This window comes from Nomascus leucogenys, chromosome 17 (genome assembly GCF_006542625.1).
Source record: "Nomascus leucogenys isolate Asia chromosome 17, Asia_NLE_v1, whole genome shotgun sequence".
Classification (NCBI taxonomy): Eukaryota; Metazoa; Chordata; class Mammalia; order Primates; family Hylobatidae; genus Nomascus; species Nomascus leucogenys.
The window spans coordinates 58,097,217-58,114,639 of NC_044397.1; the positions used below are offsets into that span (position 1 = coordinate 58,097,217).

The following is a 17,423-nucleotide window of genomic DNA, read 5'->3' on the forward strand; positions in this document are numbered from 1 at the left end:
CCTTCACAGCCCTGAATCCCTAAGTGGTGATCAGATAATGAGGTCTCCACAGCCTGTGGGCCTGCTGGCTATGGGCTTCTGAAAGCAGACCTGGAACAGGTCAGGATTGAGACACAGTTGTCCAGCACATGAATCCTCAGTCTCATCCACAAACCCCAGTCTCAAATTAGTAAAACAGGCGAAGATAGGTAGCTTCTTTCCAGGGTGTGGTGGAAATCTGGTAATACCCATGCAGTTCAAGCTTTTAGGTGCTGAGTGTATCAGCTGCCTGTCACTCCTGTTAGTGCTGCTATTGTGAGACCCTGGTCATGCACAACAGAGACGCTATCCCTTGATGAGCTTGCAGTCCATCAAGGAGATCACCATGATATGACAAGCCATGATGACCTGCCATGATGGATCAGTGGCACAGAAGGGTGTGAATTCAGGAATGGAGGCAGCTGAGCTGGGCCCAGGAGGTGGGTGCAGGATGGCGTGAATGAGGAGCTGAGGTTGGTATGGGCAGGGTTAGGGCAGGTAGGGGTGGGGCAGGCAGGGGGCTGTCTCCTCTGGGTGGCAGGATAGGAAACTGGGCCTGGGCACTGTTCGATTCATATTTTGTAATATGTCAGAAAGGCAGAGAGAGTATGGCTGGATGTAAACACTGAATTTGATGCGCAGACGGGCTGGAGTCCCACCTTCATGGACCACGGCTGCCCCCTTGGCTGAGTCACCCTTACAGTTTCTCCCTGAGAGGTGCTTACGAGGAGCAAGTGTAGTAACATACGGGAAAGTATCTTGTCTACTGCCTGGTGCGGTGCTGACCAGAGCTGGGCCACAGATAGGTTGACGGTGGACTTGCTACTCTGAGGATTACCCATGCTGCTGGCAATCGAGTGTGAAGTCCTAGTCCAAACATTTGTAGAACTTTGAGGGTCCCTTGTCTACATACCAGAAACAATGGCCCTGCCTCTCAGGATTGTAGTCTTGGCTCATGGGCAGTTTATATGATTTCACTATGATAATTGAATTTAATGATGTTGCCCTACAGTGCCGGTGGCTGTCTGGCGGCCGAGTAGGCCACCCACCATGGATGTATCATACCAGTGCCACCCTTGCACTGACCAGGGCCATTTTTCTGTGTTGAGTTGGCATGTTGCATGACAAATGATCCCCAAAGTTAGTACCTTAGCATAACGGTAAGCATCTGTTATCTCCCACTGTGTCTATGATCAGGAATTTGGGACATAGGTGACTGGGCAGTTCTGGCTCAGGGTCTCTGGAGAGGCTGCACCATCTGAAGGCTTGGTTGGGGTTGGAGACCAGTTTCCGAGGTGGTGCACTTCTGTGGCTGGGAAACTGGGGCCAGCTGTTGGTGGGAAACCTCAGTTCCTCCCATGGGGGCCTCTCCACAGGGCTGCTTGAGTGTCCTCACAACATGGCGTCTGGCTGTCCCCAGAATGAGTGATCCTGGAGACCAGGACAGAAGCCATGATGCCTTTTAGCCACAAAAGTCACACACCATCCCCTCTGCCAGGTTGCACTGTCACACAGCAAAGCTGATTCACTGTGGGAGGGGGCTATACACCGGCATGGGGGCCAAGAGACGAGGTCACCCAGGCCATCTGGAAGGCTAACCGCTGCATGATGTCGTGGTCCTGTGACATGCTGCTAGACGTGTGTGGGCAGAATTCTTTGCCTGACTGTCACTCAGCCAGAGGCCAGAGGCCTGCCCCACCACCCTTCTCCTTATCTCAGTCCTTTGTGCTGGCCTCTGTGGGGATGGTTTCTGTCTGGACTTTTAATCTTGTGTGGAAGCCCCTTGTTTCCCAATGGCAAGTCTCTCTTGATTTGAAAATCACTGGCCGGGTGCAGTGGCTCACGCCTGTAATCCCAGCACTTTGGGAGGCCGAGGCAGGCAGATCACGAGGTCAGGAGATCGAGACCATCCTGGCTAACATGGTGAAACCCCGCCTCTACTAAAAATAGAAAAAATTAGCTGGGCGTGGTGGCGGGCGCCTGTAGTCCCAGCAACTTAGGAGGTGGAGGCAGGAGAATGGCGTGAACCCGGGAGGCGGAGCTTGCAGTGAGCTGAGATTGTGCCACTGCACTCCAGCCTGGGTGACAGAGCAAGACTCCATCTCAAAAAAAAAAAAAAAAAAAAAAGAAATCACTGATCACCTTTGTATGTTTTGCCCATTAGAAGGTGTAGGATAGGCTGGGCGCAGTGGCTCACGCTTGTAATCTCAGCACTTTGGGAGGCTGAGGCAGGCGCATCACGAGGTCAGGAGATCGAGACCACGGTGAAACCCCGTCTCTACTAAAAATACAAAAAAATTAGCCGGGTGTGGTGGCGGGTGCCTGTAGTCCCAGCTACTCGGAGAGGCTGAGGCAGGAGAATGGCGTGAACCCGGGAGGCGGAGCTTGCAGTGAGCCGAGATTGCGCCACTGCACTCCAGCCTGGGCAACAGAGCGAGACTCCATCTCAAAAAAAAAAAAAAAAAAAAAAAAAAGGTGTAGGATAAATATATGTCTTTGTGAATAATCTTACAAACCTCAAGGTATAGAACTACAATTCAGCAATTCAGAAATATAGATCATACAAAGATAACAAGCTAGCTGCAACTATTGGAGTTCTAATAATTGCCAGGCAGTGGGCAAGTGACCTTATCTGTTTCATCCTCATTCAACCCTACACAAACCTTTTTGACTTTGACACGTCATAGAAAACAGAGTGCAGGATGGGGGAGTGAGACATTGATTAAATTCACAGGGCGTCGACATGCAGAGCTGGGATGTGGGGCCCCTCTCCCTGACTTCTGATGCCTTGGTCTTCAGGTCCCACACACTTCTGCATGTGGACATTGCTTTCTAGTTTCAAAGCAGGGTCCCTTGAAGGATTCCATTTGACCCATGATAGCTCCGTGGGAGGAAACAGAGACCCAGCTAGAGGGGCAGAGCCTGGATAGGAGGCTTTGGTCACTGCTCCCCAACCTGAGTCTCTTTGCCTCCTCCCACAGCTGTCCCTGTGGGCTGGCAAATGTGGGGGAAGGGAGGGCATGTACCTGACGCTCCCTTGGAGCTGGCGCAGGAGGCTGTGTTGGGATTATTAAGTGTTGTTGCTTCATTTCTCTCTCCCTGTCCTGCAAGGCCTGCCTGCATCATGCCCTTGGTGCTCGTGGGGAGGTTTATGCCTCATCATCACAGCTGCAGCCTCTGGGCAGAAGGACCTGTGAAATCTGCATTGGTTCCAGCTCCGCATTGCATTGTTAGGGCCTCCGAAGGGACACAGTACTCGCTCTGTTCACACAATGGCCCCTCTGGAAGGATTCTCCTATAGGAATTTAGACATGAATTTATTCTGACAGTCAGTTCTCAGGTTGGACGGAAGTGGAAGCACTTCCGAAATCCAGATGCAAACAACTTTCTCACAAATTTAAAGGCTCCAATCCAGTCTTTCATGGACACTTTAAATTCTGATTCTTAAGGGGCATTTTCCAATTTCTCTTCTTTTTTCAGGGATCAGCTATAATTTCTGGGCACATTGGAATACTTCCTGCTGCTGAAATTCACTGTTCTTCTTTAGGGATCCAGTTTGGCTGGACGTACATACCCCTTGAAAAACCAATCTGCTCATGACCTTGCTCCCAAGGCATTCCTACCTGAGCCACCTGAGCTGTTGCTAACAGACAACAGTTGTAACTCTGCTCTTGCACACCACGTCCGCACTGCCTTCTGTCCACACTGCCGTGTGTCATATGTAAAAATCTCCCGGCCGGGCGCGGTGGCTCACGCTTGTAATCCCAGCACTTTGGGAGGCCGAGGCGGGCGGATCACAAGGTCAGGAGATCGAGACTACAGTGAAACCCCGTCTCTACTAAAAATACAAAAAATAAGCCGGGCGTGGTGGCGGGCGCCTGTAGTCCCAGCTACTCGGAGGCTGAGGCAGGAGAATGGCGTGAACCTGGGAGGCGGAGCTTGCAGTGAGCCGAGATTGCGCCACTGCACTCCAGCCTGGGCAAGAGAGCGAGACTCCGTCTCAAAAAAAAAAAAAAAAAAAAAAAAAAAAAAATCTCCCTCGTGCCAGAGAGAGGCCACCTATGGGATCTTCAAGCCAGAGACTTTGAAGGATTGAGAGGGTTTGGAGATGTAAGAATTCTTGCTGGAGAGACTGCTCGACACACATTCTTTCTCTCTTTTTTTTTTTTCCAGCCTGCAGGTATTCCTGCCACAAGAAATGTGAAGCCAAGGTAAGCATTCTGTTGCTTTCCCGTGGGACTTTTTATAGCTGACTTGTCCTTCATTGAATGATATGTGTTGGGGGGGCCTCTTTGGACTGCAGCCACAGAAAGAAAACTCTTTAGGAAAGCCAGGGCTGGCATACGGTGTATACTTTTCATCTCAAGGATAAACCAAAGAGCTTTGAAATCCACCGTTTTAATTATGGAAAATAATTCTTAAGAATTTGATTTCAGATAAGAATTCAATAGTTGTCCCCTGGCCACATCAACAGCTCCTTCTCAGTGGCACACAGTCCCTGGTTTCTCACTGCCTTGTCATACTGCCTCTCGGCAGAGAGAGGACAGGAGCAGGGAGGTCCAGGGCATTCCTCTGGCCTGGGGACTTTTCTGCCTCATTTTGGAGACAGTTGTGCATAGATGGATTGGGGTTTTCAGCTGCCACGGAAACCTGGGAACCCTGGAGTAAGGTTTAGTGATGTTCACTGAGGTTTGTGAGTCTCTGGAGAGGTTAAATTGCCCGATGGCCTCTATGACCAAAGGAGGCCTGGCTATGTCCTGTTGGGCTTAGGGTTTTGGTGAGTGGGGAAGTGAGGTGGCCTGGAAGTGCCCTGTGGGAAGTGACAGACACCCCAAGGAAGAAGCACATGGTTTTCTACCTTGTCTTGGTGCTCGCACCTTCAGATCTCCTGGGGATGGCGGCTGAACTTACGGAATCCCCAGGTATGATTTGGGTCTGCAGTCGGGGTGGCAGCAGTGTTTTGCCTCATCTACTGTTTGGCTCTGCCTATAGGGGCTCCGTAGGTGTCCTGACAGGTTGTCCCCATGGCTGTAGGTCCAGGGAAGAGGAGTTTTAGAGTCTTGGGATTTTGTTACTGTTCTAGACCTCATGGGTCAGCTGTTCTGATCATTTCCAGCCCTGCCTTGGGCTCCGAGTGGAAGGCTATGCTGGAAGCTGACTTCATGTTACCATGAACTCACTGCATGTGGGTCTGTTTTCCATGTGAGGACTAGGGGAGCTGGTTTTTCCCGACCCTCCCGATCTCAGGCATACACAAATACATGCATAAATATGCACATGTGCATGCACATAAATACACGTGCACACAAACACATTTGTGCTCACACACACACATGCATATGTGTGCACACAAATACACACACACATAAAGTTGGAAGAACTAGACTAGTATAGCTCTATTTCTTTTCTCCCAAGAGACTTTTAAAGTCTTCATTATGGAGAATGCTGAGCATGTGCAGGAGCAGAGGGGATGGCACAGGGCCTTGCTGCCCCCTTCCTGAACCCCAGACCAGCAGCCCCTGTGACCTGTCCACACATCCTTGCTGGCTGCCTCTTCCAGATGTCACGTGGGGTGCACTTCTCGGGCCTCCTGGGGGCTGTGTGGAGTGCTTCTACTCTTGCTTTCCACCCTGCTCTGGAGAGGGCTTCCCCTTTTCCAGAGGAGTAGGCGTTTCTTGTTCACACACTCCTAGGCGTGGCAGATTTCTGACCGTGGTTTATTTGAGGTTTCTTGTCCACAGATAGGCTCCTTTCCTGGGGTGCTGTGCACCTTCAGTGATGTGGGAGCAGTGCTTCTGAACGCAGTGGCGAATGGGAAGATTGTACCTTTAGGGGAGCATTTCAGACTTGGAGAGCTTCCCCCTCCCCTGGGAGGACTGGATGTGTCGTCCCTCACCCCTGTTGTGTGGTGCCTTTGTCCGCATTGCTTGCACCTTGGGTCGGCTGCGGAGTAGGAGGGGGTGGGCTGCTTGTCCTGACTCTGTTGTGGGTCCAGCCACCTCTGAGCCGCAGCCGCAGAGATGAGCCTGCTGTTGTTCCTTCCATTTCTTAAATGAAGCCTGTCGCCGGCTGCTTAAGGGATTGAATTCTTTGGTTCAAAGTGTATTCCAAAATCCTTAACTATCACTGAATATGGAATTTCTAACGGCAACAATTGGCAGTTTGCTGAGGGATGGATAAGCTCTTACTCCTATCAGATCACAGTGCAGGGAACTATATCTGTGTTCATTTTTTTTATAATACAGCTTTGAACCGCAGGGAAGAAAGCCCCCGGCAATAACAAAGCACCTTCTCATTCCAAAAATAAAATGCCGTCCTTGTTGGGAATATGAGGGCCATAACTCCTCAGCTGCTCCTGCAGGGTGCGCGGCGAAGGGAGCGGCCCCGTCTTCCAGGAACTGAATATGGCTGTGGCTTCTCCCACGTTATTGCACTCGGCTTTTCAGTCCTTGATTACTGTGTTTACATGTATCGACCAGTGGGCTCCTTAGACACTGCACTCAGTTTGCTCAGGCGAGTATGAAGCCTTGGTTCAGCTCATAGGCTTTGGTCTGGCATCAGACCCGAGACTGGGTAGTAGTGTGTGCTGTGTTAAATCCCCTCGACGGTGTTCCCCTCTGTGTGGGAGCACTTGCACCTGTGTCTACAGGCTCCACACACGCCCTGGAGCATGTGGCTGGTGTGTGGTGGTGCTAAAGGCCACAGCTGTTGATCTGCTGCTGTCAGTGACATTGTCACAGGCTCCTCCCGTCCAGGCCCTCGGAGCCCCTTCTGTGGCACTGATGATGTGGAGAAACCATCCTGCAGAAATGGGGACCGAGACAGCAGCTGGGGGCTCAGGCAGGGAGGCAGAACCATCGTTGGGACATTTTGAGAAGCCCCAAAAGACTGCTGTCACTCTCTGCTTGAGCCATTGGACAGTATGTCCTCTCAGGCCAGGCCATGCAGCTCAGTGGGTGGATGGAGGCAGAGACCTGGACTTGGATCCCAGTGGGGCTTTTTGTCTCCCGAAGCCTTTCTAGTCCCCCTTGCTATGGTCTTGATGTTTGTGTCACCCCCAGGTTCCTGTGTTGAAACCTGACCCCCAAGGTGATGGTAGCTGGAAATGGAGGCCTTTGGGGAGATGATTAGGTCGTGAGGGTGGAGTGTCTGTGAATGGGATTAGTGCCTTTATGAAAGGGACCCCAGAGAGATCCCTTACCTCTTCTGCCATGTGCATACATGGCAAGAAGGCACCTCTCTGAACCCTGAAAAGGGCCCACACCAGACACTGAATCTGCTGGCGCCTTGATCTTGTACTTCCCAACCCTAGAACCTTGGGAAGTATATTTCTGTTGTTTATAAGCCTCCCAGTATTTTGTTACAGCAGCCCACATGGACTTAGGCCCTGAGCCTCACTTTCTTCCTGCATAAAAAAAGTGAATAATAGTTTTCTATAATAAACAGAAAAATAACTTCCTTTCAGCTGTTGGTTATGATAATACTTAAGTTTCAGGGAAGTCAAATAATGTATGTACAATCACTTGGAAGTTTGGGATTTCAACTATTTTGCTTCCTGGAACGCAGTGCTTATTCATTTGAGCCGCGTGAGCTGTGTGGGCATCATGACTTGCTTTTTTCCTGGCTGTCACTTGACTTACTGGCAAGAGTGAAAAAAGAAGTAGGAGAAATGAAGCAGTTGTAGGAAAGCAGATGTTGGGGAGGGGAGAAGGGGGAGGAAAGGGTGGCAGGTGGTGCCCCCCTAAAGGAAATGAAGGGGAGGTTCTGTGGAGCTTAGGCAAGCGGATGGAGGCACGGGAATCCTATCCTTGAAACCTACAGCCTGGCATCATGGTGAGATGCCTCTTCCGCCTCTGCCCACTTGCAGATGCATTTGCTCCTTAGAGTTGCACTTTGCGTAGGGTATTGAGTATCATTTTGAATCATCAGAGGTTCAATGGACCTGCAGATAATTTTTTTGTAAACTTAAGATCCCATGTAGGGACCGCACGCAGGAGTTAGCGAGGGGAACATGCACAGGAGTAATGTTGGGGAGACGCCCTGCAGAGGGTCCCCATGCGCAGCTCCCCCTTTAATCCAGGAAAAACACAGAACCTCCTGCCACCTGGGCTGCAGTGCTCTCAAACCCCCTGGCTGGCTCATCCTCAGCCTTTGCAGCCTGGCTGCGAAGGTCCAGCTCGCTGTTTCTGTCTCTGCACATGCCTTGGTTTGCACCCTTCTTGGATGTAAAATACAGGAGGGCTGGTGTTGCCTCCTTGCTGAGTCTGTAGAAGGAGAATGCAGCAAGAGGAGCGAGGTCCCAGGCTCTGTCCAGCCTCTTGGCTCCTGCAGGTGGCCTCAGCGTCTTCTTCCACCGTCCCAGTGCTCCGGTGCTCGGTGCTCCGTTTGGGCAGTTGCCAAGCCAGGAGCCTTTCCCCGCTCTCCAGCTGGCTGCTTGAGGGAGAGAACTTTGTGATAGGCTTGCTGCTCTTTTTAAGCTGAGACTACAGGAGGTCCTGGGGAAGTCAGCGGAACCCCCTGCTGCCCTCATCGCCTGCTGCCCCGGGGGCCTTTGCTGGGCTCTCCCATCAGGGATCCCCATGTCCTGGCTGCGGCTGATGCAGGAGCTTTGTCACTTCCACGAGACAGGCCCAGGGCAAAGACTTGGTCCTCTGCCATGGAAAACACGGACCTAGAGTTTATGGCTTCTTCAGAAACTGTCCCTAGACATTCATCCTGGGCGTCAACAGACGCTTAGTGGCCTAACTGATAAGTTTTAACCATTAACTTCTGTCTGGCAGTTAACTTTCATCTTCAGATCACTCCTTTTCTCTGCATGCTAAGAGCCGCAGCTGCCCTGCAATGGGATATGGGCCTGCTGGGTCCCAGGGATTGACCTGTCCAGCCCTCTCTCCCCATTGTCTGATGAAAAACCTCGAGACCCCAGGGAGGTGAAACAACTTACCTATTGTCACCTAGCTTCTGAGGCCCAGAATGCATGGGTGTTGCATTTCAAAGCTCTGATTTTTGCTGTTCCATGTGTTCTTTTTGGTGCTTTGCCATCTTCACCTATCAGAAATGGAGCTGAGGTTTGTGTGGGTGACTCCAGCCCACCTTGCTCGTATACCTACAGAACCTACTATGCCTCTTGTGAACTCCAGCTCCAGGGCCAACCTCTCTAAAACACAAGTTGAGCGTCTCTCCTGCTTGACTTGGGGCTCACTCCTCCTGGGCTCCATCTCTATTTCTCTCATGAAATGATGCCTGAGAATTATCTGACTCCCGCACGGCTCAGGCCTCTTCTTCCCCACGAAGGCTCTGCTCATACATCCGTGGCATCTTGTCGGAGACTCCCAGTCCTCCCACGAGACAGTGAGCGGGGCAGTATCTCTCCCTAATTCCCATAGCTCTTTGCAACCCTGCAGGGGCCTTGGCTGTCCCAGCTGTGTGTTTCTGTTTTGGACCTTCTCACCCGTGCACAAGGAGGGAGGCTGTGGGAGCTGCTGCTTTGCTGACCCTGAGCTCTCGTTTACTGCATTCTCTGAGTCTGTCTCACCTTCCATGTCCAGACCTTACCCTGTCTATGGCCTCAGAGCCTCCACTCTCCAGCATCCCACCAGCCAGCTCCGCTCTGCTCAGGGCAGGGGCCTGTCTTTCCTGCCAGCACACAGGCCACGGAGGCTGCAGACTCTCGCCCCCACCTTCAGCAGGGTTGGTGCTCCCTGGGCTCTTGGTGGAGGACGGAATCTGGTGAAGCTCATTGCCACAGCTTTTAAGGTTGGGGTGTCAGCTTTGACCTCCCCAAAAGGTGTAAGTAGTGGCGTTTTTTCATATGGTCTTCACTAGGAACGAATGATCTGAATTTGTTAGTAACAAGGCCTAATAAATTATTTCTTTCTCTCTTTCTCTCTCCCTTCCTTTCTCCCTTCCTTCCTCCCTCCCTCCCTCCCTCCCTCCCTCCCTCCCTCCCTTCCTTCTTTCCTTCCTTCGTCCTTCCTCTCTTCCTCCCTTTCTTTCCTTCCTCCCTTCCTCCCTTTCTCCTCTTCTCTTTTTCTCCCTTTCTCTCTCTCTCTTTCTGTCTTTCTTTCTTCCCTCCGTCACCCGGGCTGGAATGCAGTGGTGCGATCTCTCACGGCAACATCCACCTCTTGGGTTCAAGGGATTCTTCTGCCTCAGCCTCCCAAGTAGCTGGGGTTATAAGCGTGTGCCACCACGCCTGGCTATTTATTTTTATTTTTATTAGAGACGGGGTTTCACCATATTGGCCAGGCTGGTCTCAAACTCCTAACCTCAAGGGATGCACCCACCTTGGCCTCCCAGAGTGCTGGGATTCCAGTGTGAGCCATTGAGCCCAGCCAAGACTAATACATTTTTCATAACCAAAAGGAAAATCCCTGGCCCTGCGTGTAGAAGCTCTTTTGTTGTTTGTGAGTTCATCTCTTTCCTGCCCCTATTTGTACCCTCTATGATAGCTTCAGGAAGATGGTTACTCCCCCTGAACTCAGCTTCTTCATTTGAGCATAGGATTTTTAGGGATGTCACGAGATACATCTTTCCATGTCCAGCCTCTGCAGAAGGAATGCCACTCAGTCAGCGCTGTTGAGGGATCTGCAGGACCCTGCCGAGCGCTTTAGATGTGCTCTGTCATTTATTCGTCACATTTCCCTCTGAGGAGGCTTGTTCTGCTCCCTCTTACAGGTGACAGGGCTGGGACTGAGCAGTTGCACCTCTTGCCTGCGATGGTCCTGCCCCAGCTCACGCCGCCAGCATGGGCTCTGCCTCTCTCTGCAGTCTCAGTAAATGTTTACACGGGCGTCCTTTCTCCTCCCCTCCACTTCTTGCTCTAAGGGCGGAGGCAGTTAATTTTTAAGCCAGCCAGCTCAGCAGACATTTCCTGAGTGTAGCTCTCGGCCGTGCACAGAGCTGGACTCAGATGCAGATGCTGTCCACAGGGAGCTTCTGTCTGCAGCCCCACAGGACGAAGTGAGAGTCTGATTCTGCCAGATGATTGCAGGTCTCCACCTATGTTTGCCAAGCGTGTGTGTGTGTGTGTGTGTGTGTGTGTGTGTGTGTGTGTGTTTTAATGTTGACAGCTTTTAAAATGGTTTTTAAAATTAGAAGATGTTATTTTTAGAGCAGTTTCAGATTCGCCGCAAAATTGAGGGGAAAGAACCGAGGGCTCACACACACGTGCTTACACATACACATGCATGCATATTCACGCACAGAGACACAGACTCGCCTGCCGTCAGCATCACTGCACTAGAACAGCACGTTTGTTGGAATTGATGAGCCAGTATTGATGAGTCCACAGTCTACGTTAGGGCTCACTCTGGGTGTTGTACATTCCATGGGTTTGGACAGGGGCATCGTAAGTCGCATCCACCATGACAGTACCGTACAGAGTAGTTTTGCTGCCCTAGAAATCCTCTGTGCTGCGCTTCTCTGTCCTGCACCCCAGCAGCCGCTGACCTTTTCACTGTCTTCATAGTGTTGCCTTTTCCAGAATGCCACAGGGTTGGAATCATACATGTGTAGCCTTTTCAGATGGGCTTCCTTCACTTGATAATATGCATTTAAATTTCTTCCTTGTCATTTCTTGGCTTGACAGCTCATTTCTTTTCAGCTGAATAACACTTTGTCGTCTGGATGTGCCACAGTTTACCCTCCATTCACCTACTGAAGGTGGGTACTGATCGGTGGCTTCCATGTCTTTCTTTTTTGCTAGTTGTCACTACTGTCAGAAGAACCATGAAGCAACCTTAAATTCTGCTCTTTTTGAGGACACTTTTATTCCTTTTCCTGTAAGATCTCTTTTCTGGTAGGCTGTCCTCACCAATCTTTTTTGACTCATTTTAATTAGAAAGTCACTTCACACATTAACACCTTACTAGAGACATGTTTATACCTGTGTCTCTTTTTCTACTGGGAACTATTATTCCTGACTCCCAGAGTCTGGGGAGTGGCCCCACTGTGTGAATCCTGCCAGCCAAAGCCACGGTGTGGGCTCTAGGCGCACTCTCAAAGTCAGCAAGCCACGTACAAAAGAATTAAGGTTTCTAAATCCCTAATAATCTGAGTCTCAATCAGAGGCATTGATTGTGGACTTCTAGGCCTTTCTTGGACTCGAAGGTGGCCAGCAGGACCAAGCCACTGTCAACTAAGGAAGTGCGTCAGCCGGGCAACACCAGCTGCCAGCAGCTCGGGGCCTTGCTCTGTGGGGCTCTGCTCCTTGCACCGTCTCGGCGTCTGCGGGGCTTTATGGTGACCCTGCTGGCATTCCACAGGCTGGGAAGTCACTGGGTTCGCCATTTTACACCAGAGGAAACAGGTCTTTGAAACTAGTGGTGACCTTTGGCCAGGCTGACGGGACCATGTTGGCTGTCTGGTTATGAGTGTAGTTCTTGCCCTGTGATGGCAAGTTTGTTTTTTAGTGTGGCATAAGTGTAAGCTATATTTGTGTAGGAAGTCCTAGCCCTGCCCCAGAAAGAGGCCAAAAGAGAATTATAATCTTTTGAAACAGGATATTTGTTTTAAATATTTAATATAATTTTAAAATGTATCCTGTGTTTTCTCTGAATCTTCAGTTTTCATTCCACATTGTGTTGTAACAGATGAAACAACACATACCTGGAATGAATCTGCACCTATTTGCCACACCATTTTAACTATGCGGCCAGTAACCTAATTAGCAGCTTTGCAGCCAGCATCTGTATCTGTCTCCTGGGCAGGAGGCCAGAAGGTGCAGCCGGAGGGAGAATGTGGGTCCCTGCGTCCTGCATGTGGCTCAGGCCAGGCTTGTCTGCTTTGACTCTTGGCATCTGTGAAATGAGGGTAACTTTCCATGGCACTGTGGTTACATGGGAAGGTAGGAGGCTGTTGGCAAGGGCACCCTGTGGCTGCAAGTGTGGTTTATTGATTAAACCAGGGCTTTTGAGGTGCCCTGGAAATCTTCTTCTGAACCCCACCTCTGTGTTTGTAGACCAGTTCTAACCTGAGAAAGAAACTCTCCCTGCAGACCCTCCATTACTTGAGAAATAATTTGGGCAAGCGTGCTGTTGGTTAAGGTTCACTCCCCACCTCTACTCTGCGGGATGTTGTTGAGTGTCTGTTTACCAGGGGTCACAGAGGAGAGACGGGGCCAGCTGACCTCATGCAGCCAGGCTCTGATGACAGAGTGGGACACCCAGAGAAGATGAGGCCCCTGAATTCAAAACAGATGCCACTTTCATGGTGACAATAATGAATGTTTGAGTGACTGCCCTGACTGGGTCAGATAGACCAGGGTGGGGAGCCCAGTCCTGGAGGGAGCCCCATATAGCTCGAGTGGCAGGGGACAGAGCAGCAAGGCCAGGCATCCATGGGCACACGTCGCTCCAATGTAAACAAAAACAAAAGAAAAGAGCACGCGATGAACATTTCCTGCTCCGTGTGTGTGTGTGTGTGTGTGTGTGTGTGTGTGTGTGTGCTCCATATGTGAAACCCTGTACTAGGCGATTACTTATTTTCTCTTGCCTGGCCTCTTTGGGAGAACAGAAGTATAAAATGGAAATTTGCATGTGTAGCTCTCAGAAGCAGCTTCTGAAACTTTGAGGACTCATAAAAGAGAAGAATGAATAACAGACCTGGTTCTGGATCCTGACTCTGCTTTGTCTTACCCATGTGACCTTCGGCTTCAGTTTCTTCCTCTATAAAACAGGAATTAACCCCTACTAAGAGGACTGCTAAACTGAATTCAACAGCTCCGCAAGCACAGGGCCTGGTGGCTTCTGCAGGAGTGCTCTTTTCCCTTTTTAATACCTTAATTTGCATCATTGTATTAGGAATCACTGTAGATGTCTACAGTGTCAGTTGCTGGAAACTACTCTTTCTGCAGTTGTGGTACTGACTCTAGTAGATTTACTTCATGAAATGTTGCCTACCGCTAACATAAATCACTATGCATTTTATTTATTAACTGTTAAATGACAAGAAAGTATATATATTTTCTAAATTTTCTTCTGATAATGGGATCTGCTCTTTTAAGCAAACAAATTCCATTTAGTGGGCTTAATTAGTGCCTCAGACTTAGCCTGGGCCCACCTGAAAGTGGTTCCATGTGGCTAATGGCAGAGCCGTGGGCTTAATATTTTCTGACACTGGAATCCAAGTGCCTCTTGCTCGATGCTGCCTTGGTTCTGGCCAGCTCTGTGACCTTTCCCTTGACTGGCTGCCCTTCTTTCTACTCCCCCCAGCCTCCTGCATTTGCACAGGCTCACCCTGCCTTGGCTCACCCCACGGAGGACTTCCGTAGTCCTGGCCCACATCGCTGCAGCCACGGTGTCTCTGGGCCTAGGGCAGAGCTGGGTGCTGCAGGTGTTCCCGCCTGCTTGGTCTTGGGCTTCTGATGTGATTTCCTACAAGCCCCTTACGAGCAGGTACAGATGCATCCCCAGCCCTCCGCCTCTCTCACCTGTGCCTGGCGTTCTGTACTGCGTGTGCGTGGACTCTCCTGCTCAGCCTCTGTTTGCGTTGGCCACCATCGCTTTTACTGCTGCTTCTCTTGAAAGAGGTTCTGGCCGGTGGTGTGCAGATGAGGGTTTATACCCTGCTGGGGGTGCAGCGGGCTGATTGGCAGCCTCTGCTGATTCCCCTGGTGAAAATACCTCCCCTCCCCCCGCCTGCTTCCAAGCTACCAGCCTGACATTAATCAGCTTGAAACACTCCTGAAAATGCCCTGTTCGGCTCCAGCACCTCCTGCCCATCAGCTCTGGTCACAGGGGAAATGTCCCTCCTTCCACACATGTGGCCCCAGGCGCTCTTTCTGCTCACTCTGGCTGCCATCTGCAGGAGCCCTGGGCCCCTTTCTAGAAGACCCCAAACTCTGTATTCCCTTGTGTGAGCTCACATCCTGTTCAGTGATGTCCTTTTTCTGACGTGCTTTTCTTACTACCCCTTTTTTCAGATCACCATTCAGTTTTTGAACTGCTCAGAGTCTATAATGTATGCTTCCTCCCATTATCCTGTCACTCCTCCTCCAGGCTCACTGGCGTCCTCTCTGCTCCTCAATCCAGGGCCTCTTCACCTCTGGGCTTCTGGGCTGGGTGGCATTGGGGCCTCTCCCAAGCCCTGTGGCACCATGTGCTCCTTCTGGATCACAGCCCTTCCTCTTTGACCCTGCCTCTGGCTCTGTCCAGGTTAGAAATCCACTTGTCATAACGTGTGTGGTTTTGTCCACTGCTCTCCTGAGCGGTCTGTCCTTACCCTTCCCTCTGCTGAGACGGAGGAGGAAGGTGTGCTGCAGTTGGGGAGATGCAGAACGGCCTGTTCTCTTTTAATGTTTAGACACCATATGCAGTGCATCTTTTTAAAATTTCTACTACGGTCATTCTTCCACATGGATGTCACCCACCCTGACATCTAGCAATGTCATCTCTGCAGAAGCTTATCTCTGGGACTTTCTGGCAGTCCTGGGCCCTGGCTCTGGCTGGGAGACTGCATTCTGGCTCTGAGTATAGGTTCCCGGTGGGATCTTGTTCCTGAGGCCTCCTCTCTATGGCCTGTTCAGACTCAGGTCTTCCAGAGCCTGAGTTCAGGCTGGGATAGGCGCTGAAAGCCCGCCCCTGTTGGGACATAACCATCCCCGTCAGGCTAGGAGAGACCTCTGCAGGCCTCGTCCTCAGGGCAGGGGCCGTGGCCCTGTGCCCACCATACTTCCAGACACCCCACTCTGCCTTGTGCAGCCCCTGCCCCAGACACTGCCCTCTCGTGTTGTCAGCATGTATGTCCGTGAGTCTCAGCCCCCTAGACCACAGGACAGGCACTTAGTTGATGTGCGGCACTGAAGCCTGTGCTGTCTGGCGACCACACCAGTGTTGCTGTGCGTGCGCCTTCATGCCTCTCATTGAGACATGGCTTCATGTTCCCCTCATGGGGAGAAGGTTTCTAATCAAACCGCTGGCTTTATTTTTGTGGGGCTAGTCCTGAAGGGTAGGTTTCCTAGTAAAGCCCCCATTTCTTCTTTTTTTCAGCCACATTTTTATCAGCGGGGCCAAAACCCATAACGAAGCATTCACATCCCCACCTCCAGATTTTGAATTGTAAAATAAAACTTGTTTCACCATGGGTTTCCCCTTCCCCCTTTTTGTAAAGCAGTTAATTTTAGGCAGGGATTCAGGAAGTGCCTACTCCCATTTTCTGTCAAGCACAGAAATAGCTCACTGGGCGCCCTCTCTCCGCCTCCCCGGAGCAGCTGGCGGAGTTCATTTTTGTGTGTTTCTAGGCATTTTAGCTCCTGCCTTTCTGCACACTGTATGTGTGTCTGTGCACCCTCAACTCCAAATTACCGTGGAACTTTCCAAAGCCCGCAGGCTTCCCTTCTGTTCTTAATAAAGCAGTGTGCAAGGATCTGAGCTGTTAACCCTCCCTTATCACTGGAAACTGCCCCCTGTTCAGAAGGTCTTTAGAATAATAAACTCACAACTGCATCTTTCAGGGGAGGCGGAGTGGATAGAATGGCTGAATGGTTGCAATACTGTGATGTGAGAAATTCTGCTTTCAGACTCTTTATCTAAAACCTTTCGTTTTTACAGGGGTTTCTTTACTTCTGAAAAGCATTTGGAGGGGAGTCGATTGAACCTTAGGAGGTTGGTTAGAAAGCTTAGCGCTGCCCAGCAGAGGTGGGGTGGCCCAACCTTGAACAATGGGTGGGGTCAGTAGGAAGTAGACTTGTGGGCATTTTAAAGGTAGACCTGTTAGGATTGGCGTACGTACTCGGTGGGTCAGAGGCACGGCTCGTGAGTAATCCTTAGGTTTTGAATTTGAGACACTGGGCAGAGAGGAATGCCATTGGCAGGATTTTGTGAACAGGGGTGGAAGTTTAGCTTCAGACCTGCAGGAACCACTTTAGGTTTCATGGAATATGTTTATGTGGACATTAGAGTTAAATGGAATGCCATTATCAAGATTTTGTGAACGGGGTGGCAGTTTAGCTTCAGACCAGCAGGAACTAGTTTGGGTTTCATGGGATATGTTTATGTGGACATTAGAGTTGGCCAGTTGGCCATTTGCAGCCCAATGCTTAATTTTAAAAGATTTGATAAGTTGTGAACTCTTAGGGTTTCTCACGTTTTCTTTTCTTGTCGGCTTTCTTTTTTTTTTTTTTTTTTTTTTGTTTTGAGACAGAGTCTCGCTCTGTTGCCCAGGCTGGAGTGCAGTGGCGCGATCTTGGCTCACTGCAAGCTCCGCCTCCTGGGTTCATACCATTCTCCTGCCTCAGCCTCCCAAGTAGCTGGGACTACAGGTGCCCGCCACCACACCCGGCTAATTTTTTTTTTTGTATTTTTAGTAGAGACAGGGTTTCAGCGTGTTAGCCAGGATGGTCTCGATCTCCTGACCTCATGATCCACCTGCCTTGGCCTCCCAAAGTGCTGGGATTACAGGTGTGA

The 17,423-nt window shown here is 50.6% G+C and overlaps 1 protein-coding gene across 3 annotated transcripts in view; it reads left to right on the forward strand.

The window, feature by feature from the left end:
- The window catches only part of TNS3 (tensin 3), a 307,228-nt gene that overhangs the window by 74,489 nt on the left and 215,316 nt on the right, over window positions 1-17,423 (forward strand). For all 3 annotated transcript variants that reach the window (XM_030796137.1, XM_030796138.1, XM_030796136.1), the window contains exon 3: window positions 4,192-4,229. Coding sequence is in view for 1 of the 3 variants with exons in the window: in XM_030796136.1 (XP_030651996.1) it covers window positions 4,192-4,229 (38 nt within the window). In the remaining 2 variants the exon portion in view is untranslated. The remainder of the gene's footprint in view (window positions 1-4,191; window positions 4,230-17,423) is intronic.